The following is a 17,003-nucleotide window of genomic DNA, read 5'->3' as shown; positions in this document are numbered from 1 at the left end:
AAAATTCACATATCAAGCATGCTCTCCACATAAATTAACAATTACACATATATAGGCATAATTTTCTAATTCAACAATTGTATCACTTTCAAGGTAATTAATTTAAATAAGGCATGCTTTCCACATAACAAATTCTACCAAGTTACAAACACACAAGCATGTAAAATCAACATCTAAGCATGTTTATTTCACAAATCCACATATACACATAACTATGACTCTCACATACAAAATCACATCATTTTAGAGGCAATCAACTTAATTAAACATGTTAATCATCAATTTAAACACATTTAACCACAATTAACAAGGAATAACTCACAAAGGAGCAAGAACACATGGATTAGGAACCTCTACCTCTTAAAATGCGAAAACTCTCAAAATGGGTCTCTAATTTCGAACTCCTTAGGAAGCACCGAATTTGAAATTGTTCATACTAGCGCGTAGAGCTCGTTGTGGGCTTCGTTGTGCCTCAAACGGCACCTAAATCCGGCAAGAATTGAGAGAGAAACCTTGTTTCAAATATTAAATCCAAAAGAAAAGAAAAATGAATGAGAGAAGGGGAGAGAAAGAAGTTACGGGAAGAGAGAAAGAATGAGGGAGAGAGAAATGGTCTCTAGACCATAAAAATGTGAGTGGTGGGCCCCTCCAATTTTATTTTCTTTTCCCTTTTTCTTTTAGCCTCTAATTTACATCATACAACATATAATTGCACCACATACAAATACCACTTGATCCACATAAATTAAGTTGCACAAATGCAATTGGACCCAACCACAATCCCGTACGCAAAACGTGAAAAGATAGAATTACCCTTGTGGCGACAAAATCTCTGGAAAAAAATGAAAAATGGTAAAAATCAAAAACGTTACAATCTACCATCCTTAAAGAGATTTCGTCCTCGAAATCTATCCTCCTTAAATAAGAAGGCACAGCACCCACACACTCTCCAAGAACACCTTACAAAATTCGAGACTATGAATCCACCGACATTATTGCCTTTGACACCGAACATCAACAGGCAGTCACACTTTGCCGCCAGAAAACCCAATGATCACTACCATACGAGGGTACTCATCACTCACAACATTATACACAAAATCTGCTGAATTCTATACTCAACTTAAAACCAATACTGGTCCTCTCTATATGACTATACAAGACTCGAACGAAAATAGTCACAAGACCCCTGAATCATGACAACATCCTATCTCACCCCGTCCCTTTAGAGGATAAACCAGACCCCAACGAGGATCAGACTCAAACTCAGATCAACACATCTTAATCAAATCAACACCTGTCATCAAACATTCAACTATACAACTACATAATCATACAACGACCATCAATTACACCAACCGGTAATTGTCATACGGATCAACCTCAAAATAACTAAACGATAAATCTCCCAACAATCATACAATCATGAGTCACCAAAACAATAAAATGTACTATCCTTGTATTCAGAACACAAATCCTCAAAACGAGATTCTCAATAATCAATGATTGTACCACTAATCCGTTATCAAACACCCAACACCACCTAACACCGTTCGTCACCCAAGATAAATTATGTAAGTCCACCTTGTCACACCAACATAACGTACAGTACTGTACTCTCACTATCACTAACAAGTCGGAACGATCATTGACCTTTGACCCGACATTGTGCCAAAAAAGGATTGATTCAGGAGAAATGGTTGGCCAGGCCATTCTCATCCTCAATCCGATCTCAAAACGGACGTCATTCCTGTCCTCAGGTCTAAACCTTAAACACAAACTCACATGGTTCTCAAAGTAAACACGAGATCCACTTTCTAATCAATCCATCACTCTATATAACCTCAACAACCATATAGTCATATACCTATTCTAAGAATTTCAATCATATCTCAATCATCAACCAACATTAAAGCCCTCTACTCTTTTCATAGTACTAGAACCAGGTAAACAACTCCATAACATCATTTGATTCAAATCTGACCTCGTCAAAACATACAATACAACTATCTCATACTCGAGATTTCAAAACCAAAATCAATCATTCCTATTTCCCTTGATGGAACCCCACAATCATTCCCTAACTGCAAAACATTCAACAATACCAACACCTGTCCTCAAGACATTGCTAGAGTCAATCACCTATAAAACATCTAAATACATGGGTCACATCACATCATATATTCATCCTCAACCTTTCATTCATAACAAAATCCTTGTCGCCACCACCCGTAAACAACAAACATTAGAAACACAATTCTCATTTGGCAATCCGTGCCTCATATCCTACCAGTCAAAACCATTTCCCAAAACAAACACTGCAAAACTAAAGGTTATACCTCTCTCCGTGGGAGTAAGTCGACCCCTTCAATCAGAACTTCAATCGATGAACTCTAACGGTGTAACACCCGCTCACAAATCCGTTTACCTACAAACGCGCTCAACTCCTAAAGAGCAACGTCTATGACGAACAACGTCCTCGTTAGAACTAGAATAAACAGAAAGGATGACGAACCCCACTCTCACGAAAGGTCAACAACTCGCACCTAAATGCACTCGACACTCTATCACATGCTATTCACCAGTCGTCCAACTATAAACACCCAATCTTACCTGAGATGAAAAAAATGAACTTCCTATGCACCAGGAAGAGAACCAACTAGTAACACACTCAACAACCCCCATGCTAACCCAAACTAATCAGGTCCATAACACCGAAACAACCCTGGAGCAACCGAGCTCCTCACCTTCTCAGGTCAAAACACACAACTATCCTATGCTTAACCGCATACATGCATAAAGGTACATATGTATACATATAAGGCATACGCATATATATATAGCTGAAATAACACTTTTGACATGACCGTGTCCTATCACATAAGTTTAAACTACGAATTTACTAAATTATTATGTGAAATTAATTATCCCTTCTATTCTTATCATCGTTTCCCCATACTACACACTTGCACAATCCGTACTTATAACTCGCCATTAGCATGCTCGTCATACTTATAATCATATCGAAATCAACATGCTTTCAATCATTATCCTGGTAATAGTATACATTATTTTAAACACATAAACATGTGATCACATAAACAAATAAGCAAGTAAACAAATAAACATGCTTCTTCAAATATCAAAACACGCAACAAATAATCTCATACGGAAAACAAACAACTTCCCATGCAATCCTACATAGGCTTCTACCTGTCATCCTAAGGTTTTCGAACCATCGCTCTGATACCAAATTTGTAATGCCCCTAAACTGATACCAAATTCTAAAAAAAAAAAAATTCAGCATGACCTACCCTAAAAAGGGTCCTACCACAACCTGTTCAAATGAAGAAAAAAAAATACGATGGCATTTCAAGACCTATTCAACTTGTCCCAACACACAATACAAAAGAAATATAATACATTCCCCAACACCACAACATTAACAACCTCCCCAAGTTAGCCCATCATCGTCATTCCATTCAACTTAAGTATTTACATAGTCTTGCTTCCCTTCAAAATATCAACAAGAGTTATGATCTATAATACATAACCTTGGCTTGCAAAAATGAATACACGACATTTTAGTTTTAAGACTATATAAAAAAATGGGCTAAGATACAAAAGATAACAAAATACAACTCCTAATCTTCTTCAAGCTTGCGAGGGATTTTCATCCGCCACTTTTTTCCCATTTCCTGAAAAAAAAAGTTAAATAAATGAGGTGAGCATATTGCTCAGTAGGTGGCACTTAAGACACACCTCTTGTGTCCCCGTGAATCCATACAAAGAATAGAGCAATAGGAATCGGGGTCATACTATGTCGGGAAAGTACAACATCACATCCAAACTTAACATCAACAATACAATACAATGGAATGCAATGCGTGTCAAATGTCGCTCCCCATTTTCAAAATCATTCATCTGTCACTTTCCAAACTGTTAATGTAACCCCTTTTGGTACCCCCGCAGCGCTGAGAGAAGGATTGGCTACTGTCCCTAGACCTTTGGTGACTCCGAAGTGTCATCGAGGGGCCCAGATAGCTCAATCATGCTAGGGCAATCTCCCTAGTTCCCTCTAGGCTACATTAACCTACTGGCCCGTTGGTGACTCCGCAGCGACTGGGTTTTCTCAAAAACAAATTTATCAAAAACTTATTTCCCAAAATTCCCCTTTTTGTTTTCAAAACATTTTCCCTTTTTCCTTTATGCCCAATGCCATGGATGCATAATGCACGCCCATTTTATACTATGGAAATGGAGGGAACTATCATTACACAATTAACATAGATCCACACAAATTTCTTGATAATTTATCAATCATAATAGTCATGGAAAATTCACATATCAAGCATGCTCTCCACATAAATTAACAATTACACATATATAGGCATAATTTTCTAATTCAACAATTGTATCACTTTCAAAGTAATTAATTTAAATAAGGCATGCTTTCCACATAACAAATTCTACCAAGTTACAAACACACAAACATGTAAAATCAACATCTAAGCATGTTTATTTCACAAATCCACATATACACGTAAATATGAATCTCACATACAAAATCACATCATTTTAGAGGCAATAAATTTAATTAAACATGTTAATCATCAATTTAAACACATTTAACCACAATTAACAAGGAATAACTTATAAGGGAGCAAGAACACATGGATTAGGAACCCCTACCTCTTAAAATGCGAAAACCCTCAAAATGGGTCTCTAATTTCGAACTCCTTAGGAAGCACCGAATTTGAAATTGTTCATACTAGCGCGTAGAGCTCGTTGTGGGCTTCATTTTACCTCAAACAGCACCTAAATCCGGCAAGAATTGAGAAAGAAACCTTATTTCAAAGATTGGCTTCAAATGAAAAGAAAAATGAATGAGAGAAGAGGGAGAGAAAGAAGTTACGGGAAGAGAGAAAGAATGAAGGAGAGAAAAATGGTCTCTAGACCATAAAAATGTGAGTGGTGGGCCCCTCCAATTTTATTTTCTTTTCCCTTTCTCTTTTAGCCTCTAATTTACACCATACAACATATAATTGCACCACATACAAATACCACTTGATCCACATAAATTAAGTTGCACAAATGCAATTGGACCCAACCACAATCCCGTACGCAAAACGTGAAAAGATAAAATTACCCTTGCGGCGACAAAATCTCCCGAAAAAAATGAAAAATGGTAAAAATCGGAAACGTTACAGCAAATATCCCCTGAGACTCACCGGATCAATTTTTCTGACGTGTGTAAAGTCACGGGCATGTTTGATGAGAATGCCGAAATTGCCCTTTTTGTGACCTTTCAGACTTTTGACTGTCAAGTCCTCACAACTACTGCGACAAAGAAAATTATATATATATATATATATATATATATATATATATATATATATATCACTCTCTGCACTATTCATCTGAGAGTGTGGATTGACAGAGGTTGGTAGCGGAGCGGATGGTAGCGTTAGAGGTCGGTGACAGTGGCAGAGTGAAGGGCAGCGTCAAGGACGAGGCCATAGAGGAGGGTGGAGAGAGTGTGCCGGTGTCGCGACATAACAGGTATCAGAGTTCATCTGTGGCCATCAAAGCTTCCAACATTCTATTCGAAAAAATGCTTAATTGCAAGCTCTAATTTTTAGTCTGCTAAGATGGGGTATTATTCCATTATTTTGCCACCATGGTTGTCGGCGACAAAGCAATCGATGATGGGTAATCTCAGATATGTCGATCCTTGGCCAAGCACAACTGCACAAGATCTGATAGTAACATTTCCCATCCCATGAACCCAATTCAAGCCCTATTTCACAATATCAATTTTTTCCATCCTAATTCATCCAAATCAAGCCCTGATTTGCAACCAAATCCAACTAATCAGTACTTGAATTTCTTTATCACTCCATACTCGGCCATTAAATCCGCCAGCTTAAGTTTCACAAATGGTTTCTGGAACAACAAAACCTGAACAAGCTTATGCGCCCTCAATTTTTCAATCCAACTATATCATCATCCCCTCTTTCCAATAGTAATCACTCTTGCTCCTCCAATTCAACTTCTTAAAGCACCACCGCCCCAACCCAAACCCTAACAACATCCACACCTTGGCACCAAAAACACCCATTGCAATTCTAATTGCAAGATTTTTATTGCTCAAACCACCACACTCCCCAAGTGGATTCCCAGTAACATCCCACGGATCAAAATCTTCAAAATTCATCGAAATTGTGCTAGAAAGATCATTGTTTGCAACAGAAAACTTCTTAAGTCAGCCCAAATTCGATAATTAGTGAGGTATAGTACCAGATAGTTTATTGTCAGACAATATTAGATTATTTAAATGGAAATATAGTTGAATAATCTGAAAATTTTCATGAGATTGTTGTTGATTAGAGGTGTAAGATTGGTTTTGTTTTATTAGGACTTAGGGTTTAAAAATTCAAATTTGTGTGTGTGCTTGTATGAATGAAATTTAATTATCAAAATTCAGACATATAATGCAATGCATCATTGTTCTTTCACAGTCAATCCAAGCCATTTCATTCAGACATATATGTTTGAATTTTTATTTCATTCACTGTTACTAATACACTCTTGATGTTAAAATCTTGTTACATTGAATTTTAATAACCCATTTCTGGTTATTAAACCCCTACAACATCTATTTTTCCTTAATCAACTTCTTGGCTTTGAACTATGGGTGTCGAAAAGTTTCCATGAATCCTAGTTGCGAATAGATGAGAGGGAAACTATATTACTCCGTAATTAAGAGTATTTTAATATAATGGGTAAAATTAATATTCACATTATAATATAATTAATAATTGATTAACATTAATATTATAAATGATTTGTCCCTTATAACTAAACCCAAGCTATTAATGTGAGAGGGAGGGAGCAAGGTTTTTTTGATCATTTGACAACAAAGGGCAGTTTTGGTATTCTTGTCTTTTCAATAGACGCGTGACTTTATACATGTCGGAAAAGCTAATCAGTGAGTTTCAAGAGTATTTGCAACTTTTTATATTTCAGGGAGTATTTGCAATAGAAGGGTATTAAACCCCCCTCAACTATACCCCAAATGCAACAAACCCCCCCCCCCCCCCCCCCTCTAATTATGAATTTGGTTTAGTTTTAGGAAAGAGAAAATTATTCCAACTCTTTTCATTACCGAAAATTAGAAAAGACATTTTTACCCCTTAAATAAAAAAGGTGTGGTTGAACATTCATCTGTAAATATAAAATTGGTTAAATGATGTGGGACCAATGTAATAAGAAGAGCCACTAAAATGTGGACACCTATGCAACTTACCATTGACCCATTATCTCTTTCCCTTAACCAAACCACCACCATTGTTTTTTCTTAGTTCTTTCCCAGCAACAAAATCCAGTGTGTATACATATAAGTAAATGTATATGCATTGTACAGACTACACTCTATTTGTATTGATCCATGATTGATCTCCTTAATCCATTTGAACCAGCAAAAAATGCCCTCATTAATCCATTTGAAATCAAAGTCACAATTTCATGGGTCTCTTCAGAAATTAGCCGCGCCAAGTTTGGAGCCATAATGTAATCAAAGTCTCTGAGAAATTGGAATATGATAATCTACTTTGCGGACCTTAAAACAACATCAAGAAATTCAAAATCAAGAAACACAGAGTAACTCTGTTATGTATATATGTGTGTGTATATATATATCTAAGAGGAAGATACCAATTGTCCATATACTTGTAGTTTGATGGGTTTGGCAATAACTAGACGCAGCAAAGACCAAGTCAGCAACCAGATGCAGCAAATGCAAAAAATGGTGCTCCATTTGAAGTAGTTGATCTCAATGCAGAGATGAATATATTGCGAGCCTTGAAGATTTAATGTGGAGCTTCATGGATTTATATACAGAAAAAGGAAACCCATCGGCAGCTATAGCGTTCAAACCGGAAAACTTTAGTTAGTGACAAACCGGCCGGAGAAGCATTGCGATTCAGCTACCCAAACAACCGGAGAATCTTCATTCGTGAAAAAAAGGTGAGACCTAGAAAGTTGTAGCAACCAAATTAAGGAAACTCACCTATACACCACCGGCGAAGATACAGAGCTTCAGTTATTTACAAAGGGTGAGAGTTTAGAGCTCCAGACTGACCCAATGAATACCATTTCGACCAGAGTTGCATTGAAGATAGGGAAAAGCTCCGACCTAATTACTCCATTGATTCCGGCGAATCTTAGACCAAATTCCAGTATGTTCCAGATTACAATAACAGAACTCAATCTCAAAAACCGGTGAGCTCCGGTCAGACCATTAACTGAGAGGGTTTCAGTGAGAGCTTCAGCGAAGACTAAAAGAAACACGTCTCTGCAATTGTTTTTTTTCAGACGACGCTTCCTCTTAAAATTCTTGAACGCACAACCCTCCATAATTTTTGAACTATATATATATATATATAACTATCACTCGAGCGAGATTGAGGAAAAAATAATGAGGGATTTTTGGGATGACAAGGCTTGTTTGGTAGGGTTTTGGGTCAAGTAATAGAAGGGTGTTATGGTCTTTTAACCTTCATAAGGGTGGTATAGTCATTTAATTAAATTTTAGTCGTCACGTGACAAACATGTTATCAAAATCAGCCGAATCACCAGAGTGGGTAAACAGCAACTAAAATGCAAAGTCCAGGGGTTATTTGCTTTTATAATTGAGGGGGTTCTTTGTTAAAAGAGTAATAATTGAGGGGAGTTTATTACAGTTTATCATAAAAATGGATAATTCAGAGAATTTTTTTGCATTTTTACCTAAATTATACTACTATAAAATGGAATATTTCGTACTATACTTTTTCTTTAGCCCACTTTTTTTAAGCAAATATCATTTCACAAATACAAATCTCTCTCTCTACCGACTCTTTATATATACCCCTTTATATATATGTACGAAATATTCCAAACTGTCCAATCCTTCGCTAAAGCAGATTGTACCACCAGACTTGTAAATTGAGTCCTGCGGCTGCTTCCACCTTAAGCAAGCTAGCCAGGTGTCTATATTTCGAAAAAAAAGCTAGCCAGGTCTATGTTCAAGTCCCTCTATCACCCAAAAAAAAAAAAAAAGCCCTGTTATAACCGTGTGTGTCTTTGTGAGAGAGAAAGAAAGTTAGAGCGAGAGATGGGGGCAGAGGATGTGATGAACTATGTGTTGGAGAAACTGAAGGAATTGCTGTTGGTGATAGAGAACTTTGGTGGGTATTTGCTAGGGAAGTTTGAGGAGTTGTTTCCACCAGAGACAAGGGGAGAGCAATTCCACCACTGGATCAAAGTCGGCGCACCTTTTCTCATCGCTGCGGTGGTTCTGCTCATGTGCTTCTGCTGCTGCCGCTGCTGCTGCCGTGGACGGCCGGTTAGGATGATGAAAGCTCCGGGGAGGAGCTATAGGATGCCTAGGCATGTCTTTGAGAGCAACCCCAGATCTTATTTTCGAGATCTCAGGGGCAGAGATGTACTTGTCTAACTTTTCAATCTTGGGTTTAGGGTTAATCTTGAATTGATCATCTGGATCTCTCCATTACAGGAAAGGATTGGTGTTCTACAATCTTTTAAGTTTGTGTTTGATGTGTGTCTTTTATTATTAATCTTGTGTTCATGTGTATCTTTTATTATTAATCTTGTGTTCATGTGTGTCTGGTTGTTGTCAAAAAGAAGATGGCACAAGTTGTTTAAATATTTGTAAGATTGAAAGTTCAAGGGATTTTCTGACTATGATTTTAATTTTTTTAATATTTTTTACCCTTGCTCATATATTCCATTTCTTTTGGTAGAGTAAGAACTAAATCTACACAATGTCTATGTCTAAATCATCAATATGATTGGAAATGTACTCAGCTTTGATGCTTTATAGGCAACATCTTCTGAGATATTTTACTCACTATTGGAAACTTGTGATAAAATCAAGAAAATGCAGACAAAATAGTCTCACTCAATAGCATGAAATGGGACCATAGGCTGCTACATAGTCTTTGTATGTGGATTTTGTACCATCAGGGAAGATCTATATCGGGCCGGACTGGTTCATAGAGGTTTGGACGGTATCGGTATAACCGATTGGTTCATAGAGGTTTAGACATGTTTGGACGGTATCGGTATAACCGATTGGTTCATAGAGGTTTAGACGGTATCGGTGTAATGGGTACGAACCGGACTGCTTCATAGAGGTTTGGACGGTATCGGGGTAATGGTTACGAACTGGACTCACGAATATGATGAACCATGGGAAGACCCAACTCTTTTCTTTTCTTTTTTTTCTTTTTTTTTTTTTTTTCAGCATACAAGTTAGATTTGAGCTTCAAAATTTAATTTCAACACTATTTAGTGTTGGATAATCATTCTTAGATCCAATAGAAAACCTCGTAGGAGAAAATCGCCCTATTCGATTAGACTATAAAGTGTGAATAACATTTTTTAAATCAAATACACCCTTACATAAATTTATTTGTGATGCATTTTCATGATTTCTTGATTCTGTCTTTATTGTTCCAATCCCGTAAAATCCCATTCACTCTTCATCTGAGTTTTGGAAAATCTTTCTCAATAACTGGTTTCAAAATTCAAACCACTAAATATGCAATTAATTTCTATTTTTTATTTATTTTATTATTATTATTATTTTTACCTCTTACTCTTGTCTACAGGATATTCCACTTATCTGCAATGAAATCCTGCACCTATATTGGTTTAAATAACAACTTAATCTACACAATGTCTTTGTCTAAACCATCAAAGTTGCATTACTTTATAAATAATCATATTTTGATCATGATCATATATACATTTGACCCCACAACAAACTCATATATTAACAAACTGTGTTCTCCACCTTATTCATATACATATTGCCGCCGACTCTTGTTTACACTCAGAAAGGTTGGAGGATGACTTGAACTCCATTTTTGGGGATCATAATGAATATATCAGCTGGGTTATGAACATAATTTGGTGAAAGGGTGAACTTGTATCGCTGCAAAATCATCGAAAGTGTGATCTTTGCTTCGTTGGTTGCAAAATTCAATCCCACACAAGTTCGGGGTCCCAAACCAAATGGGGAAAATGCCACCGCGTTGTTGTTGGTGGCTTTAGCAACCCCTTCCATGAATCTCTCTGGTTTGAATTGGTGAACATCTTTGCCCCATATTTCAGGGTTATGGTGAAGTGCTATAATCGAAATGAAAATGTCGATATTAGCTGGAAGAGTGAGGTTCCCCAATTTGATTTCTCTCTGAACTTTCCTTGTCATGGTCATCGCCGGTGGATATAGTCTTAGACACTCATTAATGATCATGTTCATCTACATTCAAAAAAGAGTGACAAATATTAAATTAAATCTGTGAGCAAATAAGATAATGTTAATTGATCAGAGACTGATTTTGCTTACAGTTCTTAGTCTTGCAATGCCATCTGAAGTAGGATTCTTTGTTCCAAACAACTCAAGCACCTCCTTCCTTGCTTTCTCTTGCCATTCTGTATGCACTGCTAGAAGAAGAACACTCCACCCAAGCAAGGTTTTCGTCGTCAGATGTCCTGCACCGTAAATTGCCTTGATCTCCTCTACCATTTGTTCCAGCGTAACCCTCTTGTTTATATCCGATTCATGAGCCATTTTTACAAGTTGTCCAAGATAATCGCTCCCATAGTCGTCTATTTCTCCATTCTTCACTTTCTCCCTTTTCTCTACAAGCTCCAGAATGGAATTTCTTATTCCTCGTTGAAGTTTCTCTGCTTCAATCTCATCACTGTTTTTTAGTATTCGGCTGCAAAAATGAAAGGATGACCGACAAAGTGAGGATAAGAAGAACAATCCACCAATCTTCTAGTGAAGAGAAACAATCATATATCAAAGAATAACACCTTATGCCAGGGAATCTAATGTTATAAATATTTTTAACAGTTAGAGAAGTGAGCTTTGCCATCATATCAAATATGTGCTTCCCATCCAAGTAACTATTCCCAAAAGCTGTCCTGGAAATCACTTCAGTTGTTAATACCCCGAATTCTCTGAACACGTCGATTTCTTTCCCTTCGTAATTTTTCCACATTTCTAGCATCGCCTCAACGCTTTCACTCATTGCTGGAATCATACTCTGCTTACATATCACCCCTTGTTATTATTATCAGCACAAGTTCAAGCAGATTAGTTCTGGCAATAAACAGCAGTCTGAAAGCTTACTTTCAAGCTCTCGGCATGGAATGTGTGATTGGCCAGTTTCCGTACCTTCTCCCATTTCTCGCCTTCATTTGTCATAAGCGCTTCTCCTAACAGCTTCTTTGCAAAGCCATCCAAGTCCATTTTTGGATAAGCACCTTCTTTGTCGTTCAGTATTTCTTTGATAAGCTCTGATTCCGTGACAAACAGTTGGGCTTTTGAACCATGCCAGTTAAGAAAATTCATCCCTATAAATCAATTGAAGATGTGAAGTTAAAAGTAAGTGAAAATATTGCAGCCCTTCAAAATTTGTAAAAAAAATCCTTACCATAGATTTTTGTCCATGCATAAACATGAGGCTGAATTCTTGGAAATATATCGTGTGATATATCCATAGGTTTGGCCATGGATTGGCTTCTCATGTTGATGATGTCTTTGGTGCTCCCATGGGGGAACTTGTAACGCGGTCCTTTGATCCCCTGTGAGCTCAGCATGTTCTGTATGCGAATTGGTTTCCACCATACTTTGTGAAGGAAACTTATGAGATTCCAGAGAAGGTAGAGACACAGAGAGGTTGAAAAGAGGATTATAAAAGTTTCCATTACAACCATACTTCATCAATTATGAACTCTATATGCATTCCCAACCCCATTACCTCATATATATATATATATATATAACCTTCAAATGATCAATCAATAATGGAACCTAGACATATTACAACCATACTTCATCAATTATGAACTCTATATGCATTCCCAACCCCATTACCTCATATATATATATATAACCTTCAAATGATCAATCAATAATGGAACCTAGACATAATTAATTGTCCTCTATATATATATAGAGAGAGAGGACAATTATATATAGAGGAGAATTAAGTATGTCTAGGTTCCATTATTGATTGATCATTTGATATATAGAGGACAATTAAGTATGTCTAGGTTCCATTATTGGTTGATCATTTGAAGGTTTGTGAGCTAATATTGACTTGTTAAATACACCGACAACCAAATATAAAATGGCGATACTTTTGCTGAATGGAACTGCTCTCCTGTCAAGGTTGGCTTCATGTTAGGATTTCATTTTCAGCATGATGATCTAATGGCTTGTCATAGCTACTGAGAGACCGACACTACAATACGTAGTGCAGAGAAGTAGATTTTGATACCACATAATATGTATGAAGAAGATCGACGTACCAAAATTATTAAAAGGAGAAGCATTACACAAGTATGAGGCACATTCCATCACTTTCTGCAAAACCCACTATTCTCAAACTGAAACAGTGATGTATAATTCATCAAGAAAGCTTTAACAAAATAAACACATGAGCTGAGAACGTTGACATTTACAATATGTTCCCTCCACTTCACTCCTCCATTCACAATAAGCATGAGCAATCAACAATAGCACAAGCCAGAACTTGCCATGCGCAATCAACAAAATTCTTGTAACTGATAGTTGTAGAATTGTTTTTCCTATTTCAATGTTGTTACTATGTTCTTATTTACTGACAGGATTGCATTCTGTTCTTACTAGGAACCAATAATGAGCCTTCTAAAAGCCCAAAAAAAAAAAACTGTCAAATTATGTACAAATTATGAATAAACTTTTGCAGTGCAATTAATGTTGTGAACAATTTGGAAAGGAATTGTTCAAAGATAAAACTGTTACATATACCAACTGGCTTGTGATCTAGTGGTATAAGGCTCCTACTTCGGGAAGTCAAGGGTTTGAACCTCAGTGGAGGCAGTGTATGTGAGTCCCAACTAAGAAGAAGAAGAAAAAAAATAAATAAATACCCGTTACAGATGAAAATATATATGATTTCGAAATCAACCATGTCTTTGTCTAAACCAACATTTTCTGAGATATTTACTCACCATTGTAAACTTAGGATAAAATCAAGAAAATGCAGACAAAATAGTCTAACTCATGCCCTGTGAATTCATGGGGCCATAGGCTGCGCCGTACACTTCTTTTTTCTTTTTCTTTTTTTAAACCTGCCAAGGATAAGGGAAAAACATTAAGGATTAGGGTTAACATCATGCAAATAATATCAGATCAGGATCTACATTAAACTTGCATTATTTATAAATAATTATATTTTGATCATGACTTTCAACATCCAAATTATTACACTCTCAATATACACATATCATATACACAGTTGACCCCCAAAGCAAACTTATATTAACAAACAGTGTTCTCCACCATATTTATTCATGTACATGTTGCTGACTCTTCTTTACGCTCAGATAGGTTGGAGGATGACCTGAACTCCATTTTTGGGGGTGAGAATGAATATATCAGCTGGGTAATGAACATAATTTGGTGAGAGGGTGAACTTGTAACGCTGCAAAATCATCGAAAGTGCAATCTTTGCTTCATTGGTTGTAAAGTTCAATCCCACACAAGTTCGAGGTCCCATACCAAATGGGAAAAATGCCACCGCGTTGTTGCTGGTAGCTTTAGCCACCCCATCCATGAATCTCTCTGGTTTGAATTGGTGAACATCTTTGCCCCATATTTCAGGGTTATGGTGAAGTGCCATAATCGAAATAAAAATGTCGATATTAGCTGGAAGATTGAGGTTCCCCAATTTGACTTCTCTCTGAACTTTCCTTGTCATGGTAAGCACTGGAGGATAAAGTCTTAGGGACTCATTAATGATCATGTTCATCTACATTCAAAAAAGTGTGACGAAAATTAAATTAATTTGTGAGCATATAAGATAATCTAAATTGGTCAGAGACTGATTTGCTTACAGTTCTTAGTCTTGCAATACCATCTGAAGTAGGATTCTTTGTTCCGAACAACTCAAGCACCTCCTTCCTTGCTTTCTCTTGCCAATCTATATGGATTGTTAGAAGAAGAACACTCCAAGCAAGCAAGTTTGTTGTCGTCAGATGTCCAGCACCATAAATTGCCTTGATCTCATCAATCATTTGTTCCAGCGTAACCCTCTTTTTTATATCAGATTCATGAGCAATTTTTACAAGTTGTCCAAGATAATCACTCCCATAGTCTTCTATTTCTCCATTCTTTGCCTTCTCTCTGCTCTTTACAAGCTCTAGAATGGATTTTTTTATTTCCCTTTCAAGTTTCTCTGCTTCAATCTCATCGCTGTTTTTCAGTACTCGGCTGCAAAAAGTAATAGATGATCATCATACTAGTGTTAAATGGACTACATGTCCCCATAATGTAGTGGTGAACTAGAATCAACAATTTTATATCAGGAATGATCCTTATGCTCTCTTTTTTTCCTTTGTTATTCATAGTGAAAAATAAACCCTTGGATGTATCAAAGAATTGCTTACCTTATGCCGGGGAACCTAACGTTATAAACATTTTTAACAGTAACAGAAGTCAGCTTTGCCACCTTCTCAAATATGTGCTTCCCATCCAAGTAGCTACTCCCAAAAGCTGTCCTGGAAATCACTTCAGTTGTTAATACCCCGAATTCTTTAAACACATCGATTTCTTTCCCTTCGTAGTTTTTCCACCTTTCTAGCATCACCTCAACGCTTTCACTCATTGCTGGAATCATACCCTGATTATATGACACCCCTTGTTATTATCAGCACAAGTTCAAGCAAATAACATCGATAGCAGATTAGTTATGGCAATAAATAGTCAGAAAGCTTACTTTCAAGCTCTCGGCATGGAAAGTGTGATTGGCCAGCTTCCGTATCTTAGCCCATTTCTCACCTTCATTTGTAATAAGTGCTTCTCCTAACAGTTTCTTTGCAATGCCTTCCATTTCCATTTTTGGATAAGCACCTTCTTTGTTGTTCATTATTTCTTTGATAAGCTCTGATTCCGTAACAAACAGTTGAGCTTTTGAACCGTGCCAACTGAGAAAATTCATCCCTATCACCCCACCAAAAAAAAAAAAAACAATTGAGAAGAGCAAGAAGCTTAAGTTTATTCACTCTCTTTAGCTGCTGAGTTTATCTTCATTTCTTAATTTATTTTGGTCAAAGGGTAAAACTATATACCAAACACCCTTCGTTCCCATTACTTTTAAGACATTCTATGGTTGTGGGAAGTCAAACAAAAAAGTCTATGATACGGAGTCTAACAGTCTGACAACTCTGACTGTTTTGATGTGAGTGGGGCCTGACGCCAAATCATTTGAGTCCGATAATCTAACAACTCCTACCATTGACGTTAGCCCCCCACACACAGCAAAACAGTCATAGTTATTCACTGTTGGACTCTAAAATGATTTTCCTAAACAAAATTTGTAAAAAAAAAAAATTCATACCATAGATCTTTGTCCATGCATGAACATGAGGCTGAATTCTTGGGAATATATCATGTGATATATGCATAGGTTTTCCCATGGATTGGCTTCTCATGTTGATGATATCTTTGGTGCTCCCATGGGGGAACTTGTAATGAGGTCCTCTGATCCCCTGTGAGCTCATTATTTTCTGTATACAAATTGGTTTCCACCATACTTTGTTTAGGAAACTAATGAGAGACCAGAGGAGGTACACACACACACAGCTTGAAAAGAGGGCTATAAAAATTTCTGTCACACCCATACTTCTATCCATTATGGTGTTTTACACATACCTCAGTGATCTCATATATATACTAGCAATCTAGGCATTGTAATGGGGATGAAATTGCACATACATGCACATATATGTGTGTGGTCCAGGAGGTGTAGGGTTGAGAATGCATATACATACACATATATATATGCGTGTGGTCCAGGAGTGGTCCAGGAGAATCCTGCTCTCCAGAGTCCAAAGTAGAAGACAATTATGTCTAGATTTCATTATTGGTTTCATTTGAA

General features: G+C 36.9%; 2 protein-coding genes across 4 annotated transcripts; both read right to left on the bottom strand.

Moving 5' to 3' along the window:
• Window positions 1-10,742: 10,742 nt before the first annotated feature.
• LOC132302741 (cytochrome P450 CYP749A22-like) lies at window positions 10,743-13,664 on the bottom strand. 2 transcript variants are annotated; one of them, XM_059799664.1, is made up of 5 exons: window positions 12,513-13,664; window positions 12,209-12,432; window positions 11,890-12,122; window positions 11,417-11,792; window positions 10,743-11,329 (listed from the first exon to the last, which is right to left on the bottom strand). In XM_059799664.1, exons 1-5 carry the CDS (start codon window positions 12,793-12,795, stop codon window positions 10,901-10,903), a joined length of 1,545 nt encoding a protein of 514 aa, XP_059655647.1. In that variant the 5' UTR covers window positions 12,796-13,664; the 3' UTR covers window positions 10,743-10,900. The 2 variants fall into 2 exon arrangements, with proteins under 2 accessions (XP_059655647.1, XP_059655648.1); XM_059799665.1 differs by having other exon boundaries at window positions 12,254-12,432.
• Window positions 13,665-13,760: 96 nt separating this feature from the next.
• LOC132302739 (cytochrome P450 CYP749A22-like) lies at window positions 13,761-16,787 on the bottom strand. 2 transcript variants are annotated; one of them, XM_059799663.1, is made up of 6 exons: window positions 16,464-16,786; window positions 15,843-16,066; window positions 15,514-15,746; window positions 14,962-15,337; window positions 14,469-14,876; window positions 13,761-14,196 (listed from the first exon to the last, which is right to left on the bottom strand). In XM_059799663.1, exons 1-6 carry the CDS (start codon window positions 16,756-16,758, stop codon window positions 14,191-14,193), a joined length of 1,542 nt encoding a protein of 513 aa, XP_059655646.1. In that variant the 5' UTR covers window positions 16,759-16,786; the 3' UTR covers window positions 13,761-14,190. The 2 variants fall into 2 exon arrangements, with proteins under 2 accessions (XP_059655646.1, XP_059655645.1); XM_059799662.1 differs by lacking the exon at window positions 13,761-14,196 and having other exon boundaries at window positions 14,309-14,876; window positions 16,464-16,787.
• Window positions 16,788-17,003: the final 216 nt, after the last annotated feature.

This window comes from Cornus florida, unplaced genomic scaffold (assembly GCF_030987335.1).
Source record: "Cornus florida cultivar Cherokee Brave unplaced genomic scaffold, ASM3098733v1 CherokeeBrave_3.0.0_Hap2_Chr04, whole genome shotgun sequence".
Taxonomy (NCBI): domain Eukaryota; kingdom Viridiplantae; phylum Streptophyta; class Magnoliopsida; order Cornales; family Cornaceae; genus Cornus; species Cornus florida.
Note: the sequence above shows the minus strand (reverse complement) of the source record. Positions and strands in the feature narration are given on the sequence as shown.